The sequence below is a fragment of the Monodon monoceros genome, unplaced genomic scaffold, assembly GCF_005190385.1.
Source record: "Monodon monoceros isolate NGI ecotype Baffin Bay Population unplaced genomic scaffold, NGI_Narwhal_1 Super_Scaffold_8, whole genome shotgun sequence".
NCBI lineage: Eukaryota > Metazoa > Chordata > Mammalia > Artiodactyla > Monodontidae > Monodon > Monodon monoceros.
The window spans coordinates 57041339-57064435 of NW_021703785.1; the positions used below are offsets into that span (position 1 = coordinate 57041339).

At 36.7% G+C, this 23097-nt stretch overlaps 1 protein-coding gene across 2 annotated transcripts in view; it reads left to right on the forward strand.

Moving 5' to 3' along the window:
- FNDC3A (fibronectin type III domain containing 3A) overlaps positions 1-23097 on the forward strand; it is a 160569-nt gene that overhangs the window by 100925 nt on the left and 36547 nt on the right. For both annotated transcript variants that reach the window (XM_029209729.1, XM_029209731.1), the window contains 7 exons: positions 4493-4730; positions 10441-10710; positions 11858-11916; positions 16506-16663; positions 18617-18676; positions 19748-19886; positions 21604-21657. In XM_029209729.1, coding sequence (XP_029065562.1) covers positions 4493-4730; positions 10441-10710; positions 11858-11916; positions 16506-16663; positions 18617-18676; positions 19748-19886; positions 21604-21657 — 978 coding nt within the window. The remainder of the gene's footprint in view (positions 1-4492; positions 4731-10440; positions 10711-11857; positions 11917-16505; positions 16664-18616; positions 18677-19747; positions 19887-21603; positions 21658-23097) is intronic.

Here is a 23097-nt window from a genome sequence, read left to right on the forward strand (position 1 = left end):
TGAGATCTCACTTGTGTTTGTGAAATTTTTAAAGGCAGTAGAAGGCAGGTGTTTGTGGATTCTATGCCCACAAAATGAATAAGAACATAGAATTGAAGCCAGATTACCTGAGTTCAGTTACTAGCTCCTCCACTTACTACCTGTGTGACCTTGCAAGTTATTTGACATCTCTGTGCCTCAGTTTCCCCATCTAAAAAATGGAGATAATAATACTACCTATTTGTAGCATTGTGTTGAGGATTAAATAGTTAATACATGTCCCTTGAGAAACTTACAGTTAAATTATAGAGTAAGACATATGGATTTGGAAAATTAACAAATACTACAGTGTTATGGATACCAAACAAGTGATAGAGAATAAATGCAATGGAATTGTTAGGAAGCAGAGATCACTGAGATTGTGGTGTCTAGGAAAGGGTCACAGAGAATAATCAAAAGAAACTATCTACTGGCTCCTAACCCCACATCTTTACCAATATCTGGAGTTATATGCTCTACCTTCTCATCTCATCAGTCCATACTTCTTTTTCATCTAGAACAAAGACGAACTTTTCTGCTCCTGTTTAGATCCTGTGCCCCAGCTGGAGCCCTGAATCTCATCTCCTTTTGCCTGCTCAAGGACATTACTCTAGCATTCTCTCTCCTACGTCATCAATTTCTTACTCTCTGATGGATTGTGATGATTAGTATATCAGTATGTTGTAATTGCTCTCACTAAAAACAACAAATTTTTTAAGCTGCTTGACTCTACTACTGTCAGTCACCACCCTATTCCCATATTCCTCTCTGCAGGAAAACTTTCCAGAATTGTGCTGTTACCTCTCTAGTTCTCCTCCCCACTTTCTCTCTTAAATCCACTCCAATCAGGCTTTGCCCCTATGATCATACTAAAACTGCTCTCATCGAGGTCACTATGACTTACATATTGCTATATCCAATGGTCAGTCCTTAGTCTTCCTCTTATTGAACCTGTCAGCAGCATTTGACAGAACTGATCCTTCCTCCCTGACACAATTAATGAAACTTCCAGACTCCACATTCTTAAGTTTTCTTCCTGCCTTACCTGGTTGTCCTTTCCCAATCTTTCTGCAGCTGCAGACTACTATTATCTAACTGCCTACTCAACATTTACACTTAGATGTCTTACAGACTTACCAAACTTACATGCGCAAAACCTAAAACTCCAAATCTTCCCTGGCCCCCACCCCGCAAATGACTTGTTCTAACTGCAGCCTTCCCTTTCACTGTTGGTGAAATACCATCGTTCCAAAACTTCTTTTTCACACTTCTGCGTTGGAATTATCAGCTAATCTTGTTGTTCTGCCTTTAAAGATACGCAGAATGTGGACCACTTCTTACCACCTCCACTGCTACCACCGTGGTCCAAGCCTCCACCATCTCTTGCCTAGATTTCTGCAGTAGCTTCCTGAATGATTTCACCTTTTTCGCCCTTGCCCTACAATCTGTTCTCAACTCAGCAGCCAGAGTAATCCTGTAAGAGTATGTCAGGAGCTTCTCATCCTCAGCACTGTAGACATATAGGCGTGGTGATTTTTTGTTGTGGGGTTGCCCTGTGTGTTGCAGGGCATTGAGGCAGCATCCCTGACCTCAGCTCGCTGGATGCGAAGTAGTGCTGCCAGCTCCAGGTGTGACAACCAGAAGTGACTCCACGTGTTACCACAGAATCACCCCTGGATGAGAATCACTTGTTTGTATCCCTCTTCTGCCCAGAACTCTGTGATGCTTCCCTGTTTCACTGAGTAAATACAAGTCCTTAGTAAGCCTATACAGCCCTACGTGACTTGGCCACCTCCCCTACCTTTTTTTTTTTGACCACGCACGGCATGTGGGATCTTAGTTCCCCCACCAGGGATGGAACCCACACCCCCTGCATTGGAAGCGCAGAGTCTTAACCACTGGGATGCCAGGGAAGTCCATCCCCTACCGTTTTGTATCTCTTTTTGTTGTTGTTGTTTTTTCGCGGTACGCGGGCCTCTCACTGCTGTGGCCTCTCCCGTTGCGCAGCACAGGCTCCGGACGCGCATGCTCAACGGCCATGGCAGCCGCTCCGCGGCATGTGGGATCCTCCTGGACCGGGGCACGAACCCGTGTCCCCTGCATCGGCAGGCGGACTCTCAACCACTGCGCCACCAGGGAAGCCCGTGTATCTCTTTGATCTCATCTGTTTCTGTCTTCCTCCTCCTTTATGCTGATCCAGTCACACTGGCTTCCTTCTAGCCACTTCTACCTTAAAGGCTCTGTTCTAACTGTTCCCTCTACCCAGAACACTCTTTCAGATTTTTGTGTGGCTAATTCCTTCAGTTCCTTCAAGTCTCTGCTCAAATTTCATTTTGCCAATAAGGCGTATCCTGATCACTCTTTTATACTACAACCTGTTCCCCTCCCACAATCCTTCTAATCCCTCTTACCTGTTCTGTTTGGTTTTTGTTTTTTTTTTCCGTAGTATTTATCACCATGCAGCATGCTCAGTAATTTACTTTTGATGTCATGTTTGTCTGCCCCTGTTAGTGTATGTGCCCGCATAAACACATCACTCTGTATTTTCTCTCCTAAATTAACAATTTCTTTTTGTTCAAAAACAAATCTTTTGTTTTTTTAATGAATGGAGGAGGGTATTGCTAGATTTGGAAGGAGAGATGGGATTTGCATGGCTATGGATTAAGGGGAAGCAAAGTGAACAGGGTGGATGGCATAAACCAAAGTACAAGATAAAGAAATATGTAGGTTAGGTATGAAGATAGTTTTTTTTAGTATACCAGCCTGGCTGGAATTAAGGGTTCAGGATTTGGTGTGGAAGAAGATACAGCAATAACGATAGGTGGGAACCAGATGGGATGGTAGGTTTAAGAGTATGTACAGTACAATCCTATCAGAAATGGCGGGATCATTTAAGATTTGTGAGTCAGAGAGTTGAGAAAGTAGTATGAAAGTAGTATGTTAATGACAGACACCATGGTTTGGGTCACTCAGAATCCATTTCAGACTTCGTCTAATGTCCGTTCCTATAGGTTAGAGGCTGAAAAAACAACAGTTTCCAGATTATCTTCAGCTAGGCTTCCAGGTATGATTTAGTTTCCACCAGTCAGTCATATGCACTTGTCTGAGGCTTGAATCCAGAACTGAGTTAAATAGGGAGAGAGGTGGGATATGAAGCATCCATTGTGCTAGAAGCCAGGCATTGTAGTTCTAGAGCTAGTGTATAAAAACTGATTCATTTGCTCTTCTGGTCCCATATTACAGACAAGTCATCTCACACTCCAACAGGTAAGGTTAGTTTAATAGGCTATTTAGTAGCAACTATATTCTTTCTAAAGCAGTAATTTATTTGTAATCTAGGCTTACCTTTACCCAAGTAAGTGTGTTTTCTAATATTCCTCCCAAGCACATATGTTTATAAACAAAATTTGCAATTTGTTTAAGCATAGTAAAACGTGTACTTCCTGAAAATATCAGGATTTGCCTTTAAGTTAGCACTTTACATTTTAATCATTTTCTGTTGTTAGCCATTTGTTGTACTACAGTAGTAATCATTGAAGTCTAAAAGATTAAGGACCCTGTTTTAGTAGAAGGATTTCTAATTTTGAGGTTAAATCTTGTATCTTTTTAGGCCTTCCTGTATGTCCTTGTTGTCCAGTGAGGTTCAAAAGGAATAAATCTGGCGTTTTAAAAAATCCTTTGCCACAGTGTGAACCCTATTTAAAAACATGTAATTTCTACGACTCAGAGCCACAGATATTTTTCTTAACTGGGAGTTAATATATGAGGTGTTTGCCTCCCTTGAAATGATCTTCAGTTATTAAAAGTGTTCTGGTCATGGTCCTAAGAGTTTTATACCTGAATTCAATATATGGTTGATCTTAGGAGTCTGGATCCAGCTTTTTTCCCATATTTTGTTCAAACCAAAAGTTCCCTTGAGGGCTTCCCTGGTGGCACAGTGGTTGAGAGTCCGCCTGCCGATGCAGGGGACACGGGTTCATGCCCCGGTCCAGGAAGATCCCACATGCCGCGGGGCAGCTGGGCCCGTGAGCCATGGCCACTGAGCCCGCGCGTCCGGAGCCTGTGCTCCGCAATGGAAGAGGCCACAACAGTGAGAGGCCCGCATACCGCCAAAAAAAACCAAAAAAACAAAAAACCAAAAGTTCCCTTGAGACTCCCTTCATTTTTACTGTATCACTAAATGCATGTATCATGTAAGATAAATACCAGATGTCATAACTCATTGTTTAAATTATTATTTAACTTGTCTTCTCAGTGTTTTAAGATTTATACTGCATTGTATAACAAAAACTACTTCATGTTGTTCAGTGCTAATTCATATGTATGTAATGTACTTAATAAAATCTTTTCATGTTGGTTCTGTAAAATTTCTTAATTAACTCCTAATGGTGTAAAAATTCTTACTCTAACATATTTGAAAAAGATTGCTTAACATCCTATGAAAGAAACTTTTAATCTGTTGTTCATTTTGTAGGTTATTGAAGACAATGGTGTTCGAAGAGTTGTTGTGGTTCCTCAGGCACCAGAGTTTCATCCTGGTGGTCACACAGTCATCCATCGTTCTCCACATCCTCCTCTGCCTGGTTTCATTCCTGTACCAACCATGATGCCCCCTCCACCACGCCACATGTACTCACCAGTAACTGGAGCTGGAGACATGGCAACACAGTATATGACACAGTATCAGTCTTCACAAGTATATGGAGATGTAGGTAAGTATCTAAAAATATTCCTGTTTTATGGAGTTGGCTATTTTTTGCTTGGATATAATAGGTACTATTACTATATAAAAGAAACAAAAAACGGTAACAATGTCACAATCATTTTCTGTTATTCAAACACTATGTTAAGGGAACTCAATTCAATACTCTGTAATGACCTATATGGGAAAAGAATCTAAAAAAGAGTGGATACATGTATATGTATAACTGATTCACTTTGCTGTACACCTGAAACTAACACAACATTGTAAATCAGCTCTACTCCAATAAAAATTTAAAAACAAAACAAAAAAACACTATGTTAAATGTTTCATCTTCATGATCACCTTTCAAGGCAGATGAGTAAACAGAAAATCAAAGAGGGGAAGTAACTTCTGTCATGCAGCAGTATTTATTTGGGGCCACATTCAAACAAGAGGTCTTCTTTGTCCTGCTGCTCTCTAGGCTCTGAGGAAATTTTTTAGCCAGGAATAATCATGCTGCTGTTAAAACCTGAAGCCTCTGATGCCACTAACCAAAGTTGCTAGGTTCTGTAAGATACTGAAAAAAACAGTAAGACATAACATCTGCCCTCAGGGAGTTTAAATTTTGGGAAAAACAGACAACTACACACACACAAAATAATAATCTTATTCTTTCCTATGGCTTTAAATACCGTCTATATACTGACAGTTCTTAAATTTGTATCTTCAGTCAAAACCTCTCCTCTGAGTCACAGACTTTTATTTCTAACTGCCTTTTTTTTTTTTTTGACCATGCCATGCGGCTTACGAGATCTCAGTTCCCCAACCAGGGATTGAACCCTGGGCCACAGCAGCGAAAGCCTGGAATCCTAACCACTAGGCCACCAGGGAACTCCCGTAAATGCCTTCTTGATAACTCCACTTAAATTGTCTCATACATCTCAGTTATAGCATTTTAAAACATAAATCTCAATGATGGAACCTGCTTTTCTCTGCCATCTTCATCCCGATAGATGGTACCACTGTCCACTCAGTTTGCTCAAGGGAAAACCAGATGTGGCCACATTTGATTCCTCCTCTTTCAACCCCCACTTCAACTGGTATCTACTTTCAGAAGTTTCCCAAATGAATCTTTTTCTCCACTGCTCCTCAGTTCTAGTCCACCATCAGCTCTTGTCAGGACAGCTGCAACAACAGCCTTCCAGTTGGTTTTCTGCTGTCATTCTTGCCGCCCCCAACCATCCAGGCTCAGCCAGAGTAATCATTTTAAAATATAAATCAGACCATTCTTCTGTTTAATGGATTTCAGTGACTTTCCATTGCACTTAGAATAAAATCCTAAACCCTTCTCCTGGACCAGGATTTCTCAACCTTGGCACTCTAGATCTTTGAGGAAGGATGTCTTTATTGTGGAGGACAGGAACTGTGCATTATAGGATATTTAGAAGAATCCCTGCCCTCTACCCACTAGATGCCAGTAGCACACAACTCCAGCCCTCACCCTGACTCGATTGTGACAACTAAAAATATCTCCAGACATTCCAGATGACTCCTGGGGGCCAGGATTGATGCTGGTTGCAAACGGCTGACCTGGACAAGATCCTGCCTTGTCCCACCTTTTCCCATGCATGTGCCCCACCTCTGGTTTTTCAGAACCAAGCTCTTTCTTGCCTCAATGCTTCTGCAAATGGTGTTCTCTCTACCAGAAGTGCTCTTCCCCCTTTTCCATGCAAGGCTTCTTTTTTTTTTTTTCTTTAGATTTCAGCTTTCAGAGAGATCTTCCCTAACGTATCCTTCTCAGTCTCTAGCACTGAAACCTTTTGTTTCTTTCACAGAACTTAACACAATTTGATTTTTTTGTTCTTTTCTTGGATGTCTTTCTCCCTTATTTAACTGTAAACCACCTAAGAACTGAATCTGTTTTATTCATCACTGTTTTCCTTGCATTTAATCAGTACCTGTCATTTACGCTTAGTAAATCTGTAGAAGAAATAACTCTAAATACAAAATTTAAATTGTGTAGCACAACCTGTAAGTAGTAGATGTATTATATATATTATGTAATATATTACATTTTTTTCAAACTTATTTCTGTTGTCCAAGTAATGCATATTAATTCCATAGGTCTGAGTGTGGTTTGGTTTTCTGCATTTCTAACAAATTTCCAGGTGAGGCTCAAGCAGTGGTCCAATGAACTTTATTTTTTTTTTTATTTTTTTTTTTTTTGCGGTACGCGGGCCTCTCACTGTTGTGGCGTCTCCCGTTGCGGAGCACAGTCTCCGGATGCACAGGCTCAGCGGCCATGGCTCACGGGCCTAGCCGCTCCACGGCATGTGGGATCCTCCCAGACCGGGGCACGAACCCGCGTCCCCTGCATCGGCAGGCAGATTCTCAACCACTGCGCCACCAGGGAAGCCCCATGAACTTAATTTTGAGTAGCCAGAGTAAATACTATAAATGAGTCTCTTCCATTTTTTACTCCTAATTATGACTTCGTTTTTTAAAATGTGTTTGAGAGGGACTTCCCTGGTGGCGAAGTGGTTAAGAATCCGCCTGCCAACGCAGGAGATACAGGTTCGATCCCTGGTCCGGGAAGATCCCACATGCCACAGAGCAACTAAGCCCGTGTGCCACAACTACTGAGCCCACGTGCTGCAACTGCTGAAGCCTGCACACCTAGAGCCCGTGCTCCGCAACAAGAGAAGCCACAGCAATAAGAAGCCCACACACCGCAACGAAGAGTAGCCCCCTCTGGCCACAACTAGAGAAAGTCTGCGCAGCAGCGAAGACCCAATGCATCAATCAATCAATAAAAAATGTGTCTGAGAAAATTATAAGAAAAGGCTAAATATTACAATTTACTACTGTTTTACATTGTTAAAACCCACTGTTATTCAGAGGAGATATGCATTAGAATGTGTGAATATGATTCACAGTGATGAGAAAGAAAGTGAAGCATACAGATCTACGAAGAGCACTAATCTGAAAACCAGCTACCCAGTGATGGAAGATAAGAGTTATATTGTATTTGAGGTTATAAGCCAAGGAATTTACCACTAGATCCTAGTAACTTACAGTAGTTTTATAATTAGTAGCTGCCTCCATGACCCCTTTTCCATGCATATTTTGTTTGGATTCCCAAAGTGGGACCTAATCCAATATTTCACTGTCAACAACTATGGTTATTGAGGCTGAACTTTGCTAGACACTATGCTCATACATGTATTATCTCACTTAAGCCTCAATAAAGTCCTCCAAAATACAGATAAATAAACTGAAGCTCAGAAATGTTAAGTAATTTCTGCAAGGTCACAACTAGTTCATTGTTGAGGATTTTAACCCTCTCAGATCTGTTTGATAATAAATTTCCTGTTATTACAACATATTTTTTATTTTCCCCTCATGGTCCATTTATCATTCTATTTGCGTAGTAAATGAAATATAAAAACATTTGGATAACTACATTTTTAAAGTATGCACTAATTAATTACAGTCCCTGTGTTTTTTTTCTTTTTTTATTGAGATAATTCACATAACAAAATTCACCATTTTAAAGTGTACAGTTCAGTGATTTTTAGTATATTCACTAGATACTACATTCACTACTGCTATCTAATTTCAACACATTTCTATCATCCCAAAAAGAAAGTCTGTCTATTAAGAGTAAGTCCCAATTCCCCCACCTCGTAATCTACTTTCTGTCTCTATGGATTTGTCTACTCTAGAGATTTCATGTAAATGTTCATACAATATATAGCCTTTTGTATCTAGCATTTTTCACTTAGCATACTGTTTTCAAGGTATATTTCAAGCTTGTACCATGATAAGTACTCCTTTCCTTTTTATGGCTGAAAAATATTCCATTATGTGGATATAATTTTGTTTTTCCATTCATTAGTTGATCGACATTTGGGTTGTTTCCACTTTTTGTCAGTTATGAATAATGATGCTGTGACATTTGTGTACAAGTTTTTGTGTAGACATATGGTTTCATTTCTCCTGGGTATATAACTAAGAGTGGAATTACTGGCTTATATGGTAATTGTATGTTTAACTTTTTGAAGAACTGCAAAATTGTTTTCCATAGTGACTATACTATTTTACATTCCTACCAGCAACGTATGAGAGTTCTAATTTCTTCCTATCGTTGCCAAAATTTGTCTTTAGATTCTAGCCATCCCAGTGAGTATGAAGTATTATCTCAGTATGGTTTTGATTTGCTTGTCCCTAGTAACTACTGATGTTGAGCATCTTTTCATTTGCTTATTGGCAATTTTTATATCATCTTTGGAAAGATGTCTATTTAAATCCTTCACCTCTTTTTTTTTTTTGTCGGTACGCGGGCCTCTCACTGTTGTGGCCTCTCCCGTTGCGGAGCACAGGCTCTGGACGCGCAGGCTCAGCGGCCATGGCTCACGGGCCCAGCCGCTCCGCGGCACGTGTGATCTTCCCGGACCGGGGCACGAACCCGTGTCCCCTGCATTGGCAGGCGGACTTTCAACCACTGCGCCACCAGGGAAGCCCCTTCACCTCTTTTTAATTGGGTTATTTATCTTTCTGTTGAGTTGTAAATGTTTTTATGTATTTTGGATACAAGTCTCTTATCAGATATATGATTTGCAGATATTTTCTCCCATGTTGTCTCTTTACTTTTTTGATGGTATCCTTTGATGCAGAAAAGTTTTTAATGAAGTCCACCTTATTTTTTCTTTGATTGCTTTGTATTTTTGGTGTCATATCTAAGAGATTATTATCAAATCCAAAGTTGTGCAGATATGTGCTTGTTTCCTTCTATAAGTTTTATAGTTTTAGCTCCTACATTTAGGTCTTTGATTCATTTTGTGTTAATTTTTGTGTATAATATGAAGTAAGGCTCTAAACTTACTCTTTTACTTGTATATATCCAAATTCCTGGGGTTTTATTTTAATATTATTGTGCATATCCTTACAGTATTCAAGAATATTATACTAATTTTCTTAAATCACTGATAAATTAAAACTTTTTTTACTGAGATTTTTGAGACTTTTCCTTTGAAAAATATTTTCCTCACTACAGATTTTAAATTTACAATGAAAATGAACTCTGAGGACAACTGATTTAACAATATTCATGAGGGTATTGATTTATATTATATTGCTCTATGACTTATTAGAATGAATACATTCTAAGTCTCAGCCCTGAGTTTACAATATCTGAAAATGTAATACTCTGTACCTAGATTCTGTTATTAGTTAACAGTCCCACTCACTTCTTTTTGCTGAGTCTTAAAACCTTAGTGTTTTAGTGATGATTTGCTTTTTTTGAGTCATAAGGGAATTTAGGTGGGTGGAGATTTTCTGTTTACTAGTTGATATGTTTGAAGTTCAAAGAGATGCTAAAAGTAATGGCTACAAAAGAGTAAAAGAAGAACTGTACACAGCTCAGTTCAGCTCTTATTCCCCACCTGTAATAGTCATAGCATACCAGCAAGCTGTTTCTATGGAGATTAATAGTTGAGAAAAGAGGAAGGAAAGAAGTGTCTGTAAGATTACAGTTATAATCAAGTCACAAAGCTTGGTTCTCTCAGTTGGTGGAGACACAGAAATAGCTTTGTTATGCAAGATTATTCTTTGAAATATTTTATAATACATAAATTTTATATAATATAGATAGATTTATTTCCTGTTCTTTTCTCATGCCATAAATGGGTTTGGAGACAGTGACCTTTTTAAATGTCTTATTTTTTATTTCTTCTCAGATGCCCACTCTACACATGGAAGGTCCAACTTTAGAGATGAAAGATCTAGTAAGACATATGAACGTTTGCAGAAAAAATTAAAGGATCGCCAAGGAACACAGAAGGATAAAATGAACAGTCCACCATCATCACCCCAGAAATGCCCTTCTCCCATAAATGAACATAATGGGCTTATGAAAGGGCAGAATGCTAGTGGTGTAAACATAGGATCAGCAAAGAACAAGTCAGGAAGGGGAAAAGGTGGTGCACAAATTGATACAGAAATAGAAGGTAACTATTTAAAATACAATATATTCTAATTGTACTTTTTATCATCATTTAACCTACTAAAAGTATATTCTAACCTTTCAGTCATTTCGTCATGCTTCACATAAACTGTCGATTAATAGCCTAACACTTCTTAAATGGGACAGGAAAGTTTTAGAACCTAAATTGTTACTAGGGTATTTCTTTTTATATTTTGGGAAAGCTCAATTAATAATTTCACCTATATCTAAACTTTACTAACCAAGAGAAATTTGTCTTTGATAGGAAAACTCAAAGTTCATCCAGATTCCTTTCCTTCTTCTTTCTGGACCTAGATAAGGCTATGCTGATTTTTATCAAAACTCTTTAATCCTCCCAGCTTCTTTATACGCAAGTCCTTGAAAGCAACTAGTTCTGTCATTCACCAATCTATTTATATACTCTGTAGTTAGGATAGAGTATTGTCCATTTCTTTCTTCAAAAGTTCTTTTGTTTCAAAATCCCCATGTTTCCCTTGGATCCTTCCTTTAACCTGTGACTTTCACCATATGAACTCTGAGCATTACTTCCTTTTCTTTAAAATTTCCATTCCCCATCAACAAATTTAATGCTTTAACAGCCTCTTGGCTTGCCTATTAACGTTTATGAAAATGTTCTCCCATATTTTTGAGACCTTCTGATCATTCTTTTCAGCAGTGATGTTTCAGAAGAGTTAAGCTAAAGTTTCAGATACATCAGTGGTGGCTATACGTTATGGTCAAGTCAATTATATTCCTATTTTGGGAACCACAGTTAAGGCATGTCATGAAACAAATACTTAGTTAACTTGTCATTAAGAGGTATGAGATTGGCAAATAAGGACTTTCCAGAGAGAGAGTATTCTTTACTTTTTTTTTTTAAAGTATAAAAATATACTTTCTGTAAAACTTATTGACTAGTTCAGATGTATATAGTGGTATTATAATTAGTAATCATGGTTAAAACAGACATAGAAACTGAGGCAGAAGAACTCTATAAAGAGCCACAAGCTGCTGAATATGAACTAAGAGGTAAAAACCAGAAAATAAAACTCTCAAATACCAACCACTTGGTATATGTTTTAGAAGACATATTGGGAAGGGAGTGGGATGATTGCATTTAGGTTCATTTTTTGTTTTGTTTTGTTTTTAAGAAAAAGATGAAGAAACTAAAGCTTTTGAAGCACTTCTTTCCAACATTGTCAAACCAGTGGTAAGTATCTTATGATGTATTTTCTTGACATTATATTTAGTATATTCATATAGGATTTTGGTATATTCAGGCCTTGTTTAAAACTTAACTATATGTAAGGAATGTGAGGTCAGTAGTGGATCAGTACAGATCTGACATAAGGTGAGATAGTTTAGTTTAATCAGTGAAGCAGAATACTCAACCAAGAATTTTTAAACAAGGTTTTAATATATGCTCAATGACATTGGAAATGACTGGACCAAGCAAAGATCTAATAAGGAGTGTAGGTACAACTGATTATCATTTTTTTAAAAACCCATTTATATTATTTCCGAATTAAATATATCCAATTAACTCCATATACAAAAAGAGTTAAAATCAAACCATAGAAGAAAGTTAATATTCCCCAGTCCTTTTTTTGTGTAGATGTAATAGAAGAAATCAGAAAAAGGTATGACAGCAAAACTGGCTACATCTGCATATTTTTAGAATAGCCTAAATAAAGGCTATCATTCTAATAGAAAAAATATTTCCATCAGATAAGAAAAAAGATTAAAGTGCTTGTACAAACTGAATTTTTTAAAAATTATTTATTTATTTTTGGTGGCGTTGGGTCTTCGTTGCTGCACGCAGGCTTTCTCTAGGTGCAGCGAGTGGGGGCTACTCTTTGTTGTGGCGCACGGGCTTCTCATTGCAGTGGCTTCTCTGGTTGCAGAGCACAGGCTCTAGGTGCGCGGGCTTCAGTAGTTGTGGCTCGTGGGCTCAGTAGTCATGGCGCACGAGCTCTAGAGTGCAGGCTCAGTAGTTGTGGCGCACAGGCTTAGTTGCTCCACAGCATGTGGGATCTTCCCGGACCAGGGCTCGAACAGCTTTTCTTCAAGAATGGTTTTGATCACTACCCAACAAAGACCACAAGCTTCCTCAAAAGTTAAAATATACTGTACATAATTCAACCACTTCTATTTTCATGTTTGCCTACTACCATTTAGTCAGTACTTACACGTATTTTTACATCGTCATGTCTATTTTCAGCTACTGTCTAGAAGTGGATTCAGAATGGAAGGATTGTGGGGACTTCCCTGGCAGTTCCGTGGTTAAGACTCCACACTTGCGCTGCAGGGAGTGTGCGTTTGATCCCTGGTTGGGGAACTAAAATCCTGCATGCCGTGTGGCATGGCCAAAAGATAAAACAATTTAATTTTTTAAAATAAAAAATGGAAGCATTGTGTAGCAAAAAAAGAACTGAATTATTCAGGCCCTAGTCACTAGTTGAGTGACCTCAGACAAGTCACTTAACCTTTCTGAATGTGTTTCATCTATGAAATGAAGATAGTTATGTCTGTTTTGCCTGCTTTAGAGCATAATTATAAGGATCAAGTGAGGTGGATATAAAAGGAAATTTTACTTCTAAAGTAGCATACAAATAGAAGACATATTTCAGATGATTTCTGTATCTGTATTTTTAACCCTCATTATTCACCTTTCTCTAGAACCACATTTCCTGAAGCATCCTAAAGAATACCCAAGTTTGTATGTTTTGCCAACAACTAGAACTTCATCTGGAAAACCAAATTCTTCATCATTTTTCCTAAACTATTTTCTCTTCTCCATTGTTCCTCTAAAATAAAAAAGGAATTGGATTAGATCCCTTTAGTTTTCTAATTTCAGTATTTCCATCAATGAACACTTATTCAGATTTCTCTGGCTCACAGTATCAGTATTATCTTAGATTTCTTCTTTACCTTTAATTCTCCCCATGCCAAACTGAATTGCAAGCTTTATCCTTTTTTTCGCTATAAATTTCTAGGATCTACTTTTTCCTGGACACACATGCACACACTCATCTTTACACAGGAATTTCACAGTACCTTAATGGCAGTCCACTTCTCTTTCTTCTTTACAACTGGTTACATCCTTCTGAAACCAGCACCAGAAAACAGCATTTTTAGGCATTTTTCAGACTACATTCATTCTCCTTGATCTCCCTCCAGTGTTTGACATTGTTGATCATTTCCTCGTTCTCCTATCAATCATCCTTTTAATCGTCCACTATCTCTCTCTCTCCCTTAATCTATGGTTTTCATGAACATGAAATTACTAGGTAACTTTTAAAAATACACACTCACACATGTTCCAGCAGCTTACCCATTTCTTTTCTACCAAAATTATATCCCATCCCAAATCCTTTAAAGTTCTGTTCAAAATTCACTTCTCATGAAGTTTTCCACAGCAACCCTAGTGTAATCTTTTGTGCCTTAACATTTATATGCAAGTAATAAAATATCTTTTTTAAAGAATGAGTTGGGACCAAGAGTTACTCTGTAAAAATGGATTGTCTAGAAAAGCTGAAATTAGCAGTGTGTCTAATTTTTTTTTTTTAAGCTATACTTGGTAAATTCAACATAGTATCCTGGAAAAGTCTATTTAGTTTAGTTAAAATTTTAATTGATAGTATTATACCAGTGTTAATTTCTTAGTTTTGACAGAAATACATCATTATATAAAATGTTAACATTAGAGGAAGCTGGGTAGAAAGTATACAGAACTCTGTATGTATACTATCTTCCCAACTTTTCTGTAAATCTAGATTTATTCCCCAAAAAAAAGCCATTTTAAATATACTGTATTTGATTAATTAAGGTAAACAGATCATTTCACTCATTTTTATAGATGACACCTGGAACCTAAAAGGTTGAGAGTTTAGTATCACCAAGCAAATTAGTGACAAGACCAAGCAAATTAGTGACAAGTCTTCTGTCTCCCTGCTTAGTCTTTTCTCTATTGCCTATGCTTTTGATGATGTAATCAGTACCCACAAAGCCTAATAAGCTTTATAATGTAGATGCCAGTTAATGCTATTAACTTACCTACCTTCAGAATACTGTTCACTTCCCTGTTCTCACAGTTTTAACACAGTTATGATCATCCCATAAAATCAAGAAACTCTAAAGGGTACAGATATATGTATGTTAACAGTATGTTTGTTTAAAAAGGAAAGAAAACCTTACACAGTTACAGATTAATAGCCAGATGGACACTGGTTAAAACAAGGAATCACTTTTAAGTCCATTGTAAATGCAACATAGTACTGTACTAAGACTTTTTAAAGACAGCATGACAGTAAATATTACATTTCCTGTGACTCAGCAGAAGCAAAATAAATACAGTAACAGTCTTCTAAACTTATTCAAGCTTTGAGAGCTTTGAAAAGGGGAGAAAGTTATGCTTGTGTATAGATTGTTTATTCTGCCTAATTCAAGATAGGGGCTTCATCCTAGTGGTTAGTGGTTTTGTTTTGTTTCTGTTTGTTTTATTGTCTTTGACTAAGATAGTCATTAAATGTAGATAATTTTAAAGCAAGCTTTTACATTAATGTCTGGTTATTGATATAATCTGATACCTTTCTTACCAATCTTTAGTTTAAATCAAATCCCTAGACTTTTTTTTCCTCTTTATTAGACTTTTTTTATAAAAGTAATCCAAAATGTAAAAATGCTATTAAGACCTCCTGTTTTTCTCTCATATCTCTCTTCATCCCACCACACATACTCACAAAATCCCCAAAGGTAAGGATTAGTACATTTTTACAGTACATTTTCAGATATTTGTATGCGTTTTTTAATTTCTTTAACACAGCTGCTGAAATCATAGCAAATATATTGCTTTGCAGCTTCCGTTTTTCCTCTATTACATAGCACCAGTATATTGAGGACCTCTTTAAATGTCAGCACGTACATGTCTACCTCATTTTTTGAACACCTGCCTAGTAATATGTTAAGAAGCTATACCAATTTCCAGTTTCTTGCCACTATTAAGAGTGCTGCGACGAGTATTCTTAAGGGTGTATATTTATGTACTTATGTAAGTTTACGGAATATTATCATGAAAAAAAATTCCTGGAAGTAGAATTCCTAAATCAAAAAGTAAACACATTTAAAATTTTTATAATGGTTCCCAAGTAGCTCTACATAGGGACTGTACCAATCTATACTCCTATCCTCATTTAAGAGACCACGCATTTCTCCAGACCCTCACCACACTAGATATTAATCCAGTATTTCATCCATTAATTAATTTTAATCTTCCCTAACCCAGTGGATGAAAAGTAGTATCTTGTTTTAATTTACATTTATTTAATTATGAATGTAGTTAGATATATTTTATATCTTTTTAAGTTAGATATATTTTATATCTTTTTATTTTAAATATTATTCAGTTATATTTCTTCGGACAGTCCATGTCCTTTGCTCATTTTTCTGTTGAGGCTTTGGTCTTTTTCTTATTGTTAGACACTTTCTAAAGTGAGGAAATGGAACCCTTTCAAGCATGTTACAAGTGGGTTTTTTCTGCCCTTCTTTTGACTGTATATGATGTTTACACTAATAGTTTTAGACAGCCCCAAACGGTCTTTAAACCTTTGTTGAACCTATCTGCCCTTGCACAGCAAATTGTATCTCATCTACAAAAGGACAGATTTCTATTTGTGAGCCATTTTATGTAAGTAGTTAGATATATTTTATTTAATCTTGAAACCCCATTAGATTTTTTTTACTGTTTGTTGTACACATTACAGTTGTTTCAAAGAGCTTTCAAATATTATGTTTTTGCAGGCCTCAGACATCCAGGCAAGGACAGTAGTACTTACCTGGTCACCTCCTTCCAGCCTCATTAATGGCGAAACAGATGAGACTACTGTACCAGAGCTCTATGGTTATGAAATTCTGGTCTCAAGTACTGGAAAAGATGGGAAATATAGAAGTGTATATACGTAGGTATTTGTTATGTTTTACTCGCTGCCATTATATAAGTTAATGGTTTATCAAAAACAGCTAAAACTAATTCTGTGCTATTTTCCCTCTTCATGCTTTTATTTTGACTCTATAAGTTGACCAGTGATAGTAATTTCAATGTAAATAGTCCAAATGCTGGCTGGTTCACATTTCTGTCTATACTCCCTTGGAATAATCACTTTCATTGCCCACATTCAGCTTTTTTATTTTTCAGTAGGCTCCCTAATAGATATTTCACTATTCACGTATTCCTGAGACATAAATATAAATTGTAGTATGTAGAAGCCAGGACCTGAAATGGAGAACTCTTATATTGTGAACTCATGCAATGTGATATTGCTCCTCTAGGGAGTTGGATTTAATTCTTATACGTACAAGCTCATATCCCATTGTAAAATGAATTTAGTACCATTGTTCCTCATTTGTGTGTTGGTATGTTAATAATCATAGTTTGAAAAAATCATAGTTCTCTTTTCTTGGTTCTAAAGCGTATTATATACCAAGAAGCCTTAGAAAGTATCAGTGGCTAAAATTGTGACGTTTATGATTGATGGTTGTAAAATAAATTATTTTTCTCTTCTTATTCATATAGAAATTGCTTATTCTGATGAAAAAGAGTAAAGTCGATTACTAGTTAAAATTTCACCACCAGGAAGATTGTAAAGGAGGTGGTTAGCCATTTGAATGATCATTATTAACACACAACACTGGATACATCAGCCTTCTTGGTATCTTTTTTCAAAAAAATAGCTAGTGTGGGGAAGAAAGGAAAGAGAAACTGCTCCAGTGACTGTCATCTAGCAACATAAGGTTATAAAAATGTCCTATCTCCTTCTCTCTTTTGAGACTTCCTTGTGTTTATTCTATTTCTTTTTCTTAAAAGAGACAAAACCTACCTAAGAGGTAAACAGAGGGTAAAGGAGCATCAACGTAAAGGTTTCTTTTTGTGTTAATGGCTGTTCTAGTTTGATATGGCTGTTTTCTAAGAGGAAGGATTTATCTCCATTTGCAGCCTGACCAGAGAGCACAAGAGGGACATTAGTCAACCTTAGTCACCTTTTTTTACCCTGCACCAATTAAGGTCTCTTTCTGAGGCTGCTACTACAACTGCCTGATTCATTAAGGTGTACTTCTATCAGTGAGACATGTTTCCTTTCTCATACGATTCACTGGCTTTGATTTGAGAAACAGGATAGCTGTGGAAGGAAAGTGGGAGGGAGGTGGGAGGTTGGAGGAAGAAATCCATAAAGTGGAAAGGAGAGAAACTTAACTGAAGGAAATGAAACAGAGAACAGTGATTTAAAAGAAAAGGAAGAGAAAACAGGCTAGTTTGTTGGCTACATACCCAAATAATAGTTGTATCAAATGATTATTTAAGAAAATATGTGCCATTATATTTGAAAATTTAATAGTGGCCATAAAAAATGCTTTACCTTAAATTATGATTCAGTTTTTTCTAATCTACTCATTAAACTGTAACATTTTAAATAAAGTTCCGTGTTATATTTTAAATAAAATCCAGTAGTGGCAGACTCCTTGTAGAAATTTGGTAGGTTTGATTTCAGTAGTACATGTGTTATTTAGCATTTTAATTATATACAAGTGGATTTTCAAATAATTGAAAATGGTTCTGTTTCTTCAGTAAGCTAAGTATATTCCCTAACTCCACGGGGGGGGGAAAAAAGAGTCTGGCTTACACAATTGATTTGCTTAGCATACCTTTTTGTTTTAAAGTGGTATTCAGCTACATGCTTAAGTTCAGCATATATCTTAATTACACAAATTGCATATTAGTGCAATCTGAATGTGGTTACAGTTGGAAAAGTAAGAAGCAGTATAATTTCATAAAGTACCACAAACTGTAGTGTACATAATACATATCCTCTGGAATGCTTTATCAGACAACGAAATGTTGCCTTTTTTTTCCCCAGAGGAGAAGAAACCAGTGTCACTTTAAATGATCTCAAACCAGCTACAGATTACCATGCAAAGTAAGGAATTCCTATATGTTGCTTTTATATGATATAGCATAGGGTTTGTTTTTAATGATTTCCTTAAAAGTCTAGAATATAATTTAAATATTAATTTTGGATTAAAAACATGGGTTTTGTGGACTTTGATTTTTCTTGTGGTATAATTATCAACACTTTCCAAAAAAAACAAAAACATTTAACTCAAATGTTATATTGAAGTGGTAAATCACCCTGTTTGTAGGACCTAGGGATTAGAATGAATATACAGATAATATGTATAATATAGCTGTAATATCTAATTCAGCACTGGAAAACTGTCCCAGCTTTTGAAACTTTTACAAAACAGAATCATAAATAATATTTGCTACTTACGTATTTTTACTCCATCCTATTTTGTACAAGTTTGGGATATTAAAACTCTGAGAATTTCATAACATTTAATTAGGATAACTTAGATACTACTGTTTTGTTCTGCACAGTTCTTCTTTTATAATTTACCGAAATTATTTTATAGACTCTAGGGTCTCCCCAGCTGGGACTCAGTATAACGATTTAGTCAGTCACCTCTTTTTAAAAAGAACACTTGTAGTTGGGATTATTCCTATTAAACTATTAAATTAAGTCTTCAATTATACATCCTATGGATAAACCCAAAGTATCATCCAACCTAATATTTTTCAAACTGGATTGCAACCATTATTGAATCATGAAATTAATTTTGTGGGTTATATTCAGAATTTTTAAAGTTAAATATCAAATGGAATAGAAAGTATCAGTATATTACCCTAGTTAAGGATATTGTTTCAGGGTACTTGTGCATGCGTGTGTGTGTGTGTATAAATGCATATCTCAGAGACACAGTCACAGTTTAAAATGTATTCTTACTTTCGGCAGTCAGAAAAATATGAAAGCCCCTGGCCTATTTTTCTTTTTTTTAAGGGTCACCCTTTATTTCTGATATGCGTATTTTCTCAATAGAACATTTAGAGGGCATCTTACTGACTTGCCCGTACTTAAAGGTGATGCTGTAGAATGGTAGGATACAGTGATTCTATCTGCAGGTTAAAACAATTTATTCTATCACCTTAGAGTCCAGGCAGAATACAATTCTATAAAGGGAACTCCTTCCGAAGCTGAAACCTTTACCACCTTGAGCTGTGAACCTGACACACCTAATCCGCCAAGGATAGCCAATCGGACCAAAAATTCACTCACTTTGCAATGGAAGGTAAGAATATTCTCTAGAGTATTTCCAACTGGACATTTGTTTTCCTTTTTTTTCTTCTGTAGTATTAAACTTCATTTGTTTTTGGAGACAAAAAGGTTTAAGCTGAATTGCTCTTGCTCTTCACATGTATTAAATAGGCATTTGTTCCTTATAAAATAACACTCTTATTAGTGTTATTAACACTCATCAGTTTTTCTTACTATAATGTTAAGTATAGCAGAAAAGATTGATTTATAATTAGCAGCCCTTATACTGAATTTGTGATGACACTGCAATGTGTAATTCTCAGGCTCATTACTACTTTCTATAATACTCTGTAATGACATCTTTATATCCTGAATTTTATCCTAAAATGAGATTCATAATAACTAGACTCATAGTTTTTAAAATATTAATGTCTTAAAGGAGGAATAAAATTATCTTTAATAGAATAATATATTTTTTGATATATAAATATTTGTGCCCAGCTACACAAGAAGATGTAATGGAAAGACACTAGATAGAATTGGTAATTCACACACCACAGACATCATTGTCATTGGTGACATGATTTTCTGAAATGATACCTAGGTCTTGGTAAATTTTTGAATAAAATTAAGTACAAGCTTTCCCAGCTTGCATAGTAGTTGCATTTGGGGGAATACAGTAACTGTTAAAACTATACCGCAAATACCTTGTAAAATGGAATTAGGGTCTAGGCAGTAATAATTATAAACAGATATTTCACCTGTATGGATGTCCAGGAGCACATTCAGAAGTCCTAGAGGAAAAGAACAATTTTTCATTGTACTGAAATGAAGGTGAAATTCTTTAGTTTTAGAGTGATTAAATACTGGGGGAAAAATGACCAAAAAAGCTGAAATTTTCACCATTGAAAATTAACAGATTGGTGAATTAGCAGTCTTAGGCGGTTGACACGTGGAGTCTAGAAGCAGAGATCCAGACAGTATGCCCTCTTGGAGTTCCTTTCAGAACACTAGTTCTTTCACTTACTTTTTAGTGTATTACACAATATCACTTTCAGATTGTAAGTTGAGTTTTAATGAAAATGACAGGATCTATCCCAGGGGCTTAAAGCTGATAAAACCTTCTGATAAAAGCCAGTTTATTTTTTTTTTAAAGGATTATAGGGCTTCCCTGCTGACTCAGTGGTTAAGAATCCGCCTGCCAATGCAGGGGACATGGGTTCGAGCCCTAGTCTGGGAAGATCCTACATGCCGCGGAGCAACTAAGCCCGTGCGCCGCAAGTACTGAGCCTATGCTCTAGAGCTCACAAGCCGCAACTACTGAAGCCTGCACGCCTAGAGGCTGTGCTCTGCAACAAGAGAAGCCACCGCAGTGAGAAGCCCGTGCACGGCAACGAAGAGACCCCGCTCGCCGCAGCTAGAGAAAGCCCACACAGCAACAAAGACCCAACACAGCCAAAAATAATAAATTTTTTTTTTTAATTACAAAAGTTAAGAGATCTTGATACAAGAGATTGTTCAGTGTTCATGAAAATTTGAGTAGCCTCTTGATTTGTTTTATTTTCTTGAAGTTAAAAGGATTATAGGATACGCATGTATTTCTGTATTCTCTGTGCACATTTTTCCAGGGCTAAATCCCAGAGAACATCTGCAACACACAATAGATGCCTTAGATTGGATCGTCACAATATCTTTTATAAAAGTACTAATTTGTACTCATTTTGTTTTTTTTTTTTTGATGTTTGTTTTAGGCACCTAGTGACAATGGTTCTAAAATCCAAAGTTTTATTTTAGAATGGGATGAGGTAAGTACATTTAAACTTTTTAAATTAGGCTAAAATGTATGCATATCCTCAGGCAGAAATACCTTTTTGTTTATGAGTCAGCTGATGGTGTTCTTAGAAACCATTACTGACCAGACTTCCCAGTGTTCTAATTGTTTTCAACTAAACCACCATCAAAGCTATCACTTGGTTAATTAACTTGATGGAATATTTTCTTTCACATCAGCCTTAAAGGCAAGCATGTTCATTTACTGTGACTGCTTTAACAAATTACCACAAACTGAGTTGCTTAAAACAACACTTTTATTCTCTTATAATTCTCGAAACCAGAAATCCAAAATAGCTTTCACTGGGCCAAAATCAAGGTGTCACCACAGCCGTGCTTACTCCAGGGACTCTAGAGCAGAACGCATTTCCTTGCCTTTTCCAGCTCTGGAGGCTGTGCTCATTACTTGGTTCATGGCCACATCAGATTGCCTTTTCTCCCCCTGCTGCCATTATCACATGGCCTTCCTCTTCTGTCTTCAGGTCCTTCTCTGCTTCCCTCTTAAAAAGGACACTTGTAATTCCATTTAGGACCCACCCAGATAATCCAGGATAATCTCTCCACATCTCAAGAGCCTTACCTTAACCACATTTGTACAGTTCCTGCTACCATGAGAGGTAACATTCACAGGTTCCAGGGATTAGGATCTGGATAACTTCGGGGGCTGTTATTCAGCCTACCACAGCAAACATACTGGGCTTTATTGTTTAGTACTTTGTTTTACTGTCATTTATATATATCATGTTCTCTTTTGCCCTGCTGCTTCACTGCAGCTAAGAGGAGGGGCCAGAGGGAGTAGAAGAAATTCCACTGATAATTTGGGAATTCAAATTGAGGCACAACCCAAGTAAGTTTTATTCCAGAAGGTCTAAGAGAATTCAGAATTAGGAAGTCTATTGCTGTATCATAGTAACTGAGAAGAAAAACCGTATCATCTTAATAAATTATGACAGATATTTGATAAAATTTATCACCCATCTCATTTAAAACTCAAAACAAGTTAGGAATAGAAAGGTAATTCCTTATTTGATACTTTTGTATTAAGTGCAGTACTATTACTAAACAATAAAAGTGCTTCTAGTCAAGGCAAATACAAGTCAAAGTTTCCAGTTTTCCCCAGCTTTATTTGACATTATTCAGGAAGTTATAGCTAATACAGTATGATTTGGAATCAAAACAAGAGGTAGAGCTATGGTGGCTGGGCTGGGGGAGCAAGATTATCATTTTTTAGAGATGACATGATTTTCTATTTAGATAACTTGACAGAATCAACTATAAACACTATTAAAACTAACATTAGAGTTCAATGTAATGGGATTTTTCTCTCTGTTTATACTCTTTCAGTATTAAATCTAAGCAGTAGTAGTGCCAAAATCTTTAAGGAAGTTTAGCAGCTATCTAGGTGGTTTGGGGAT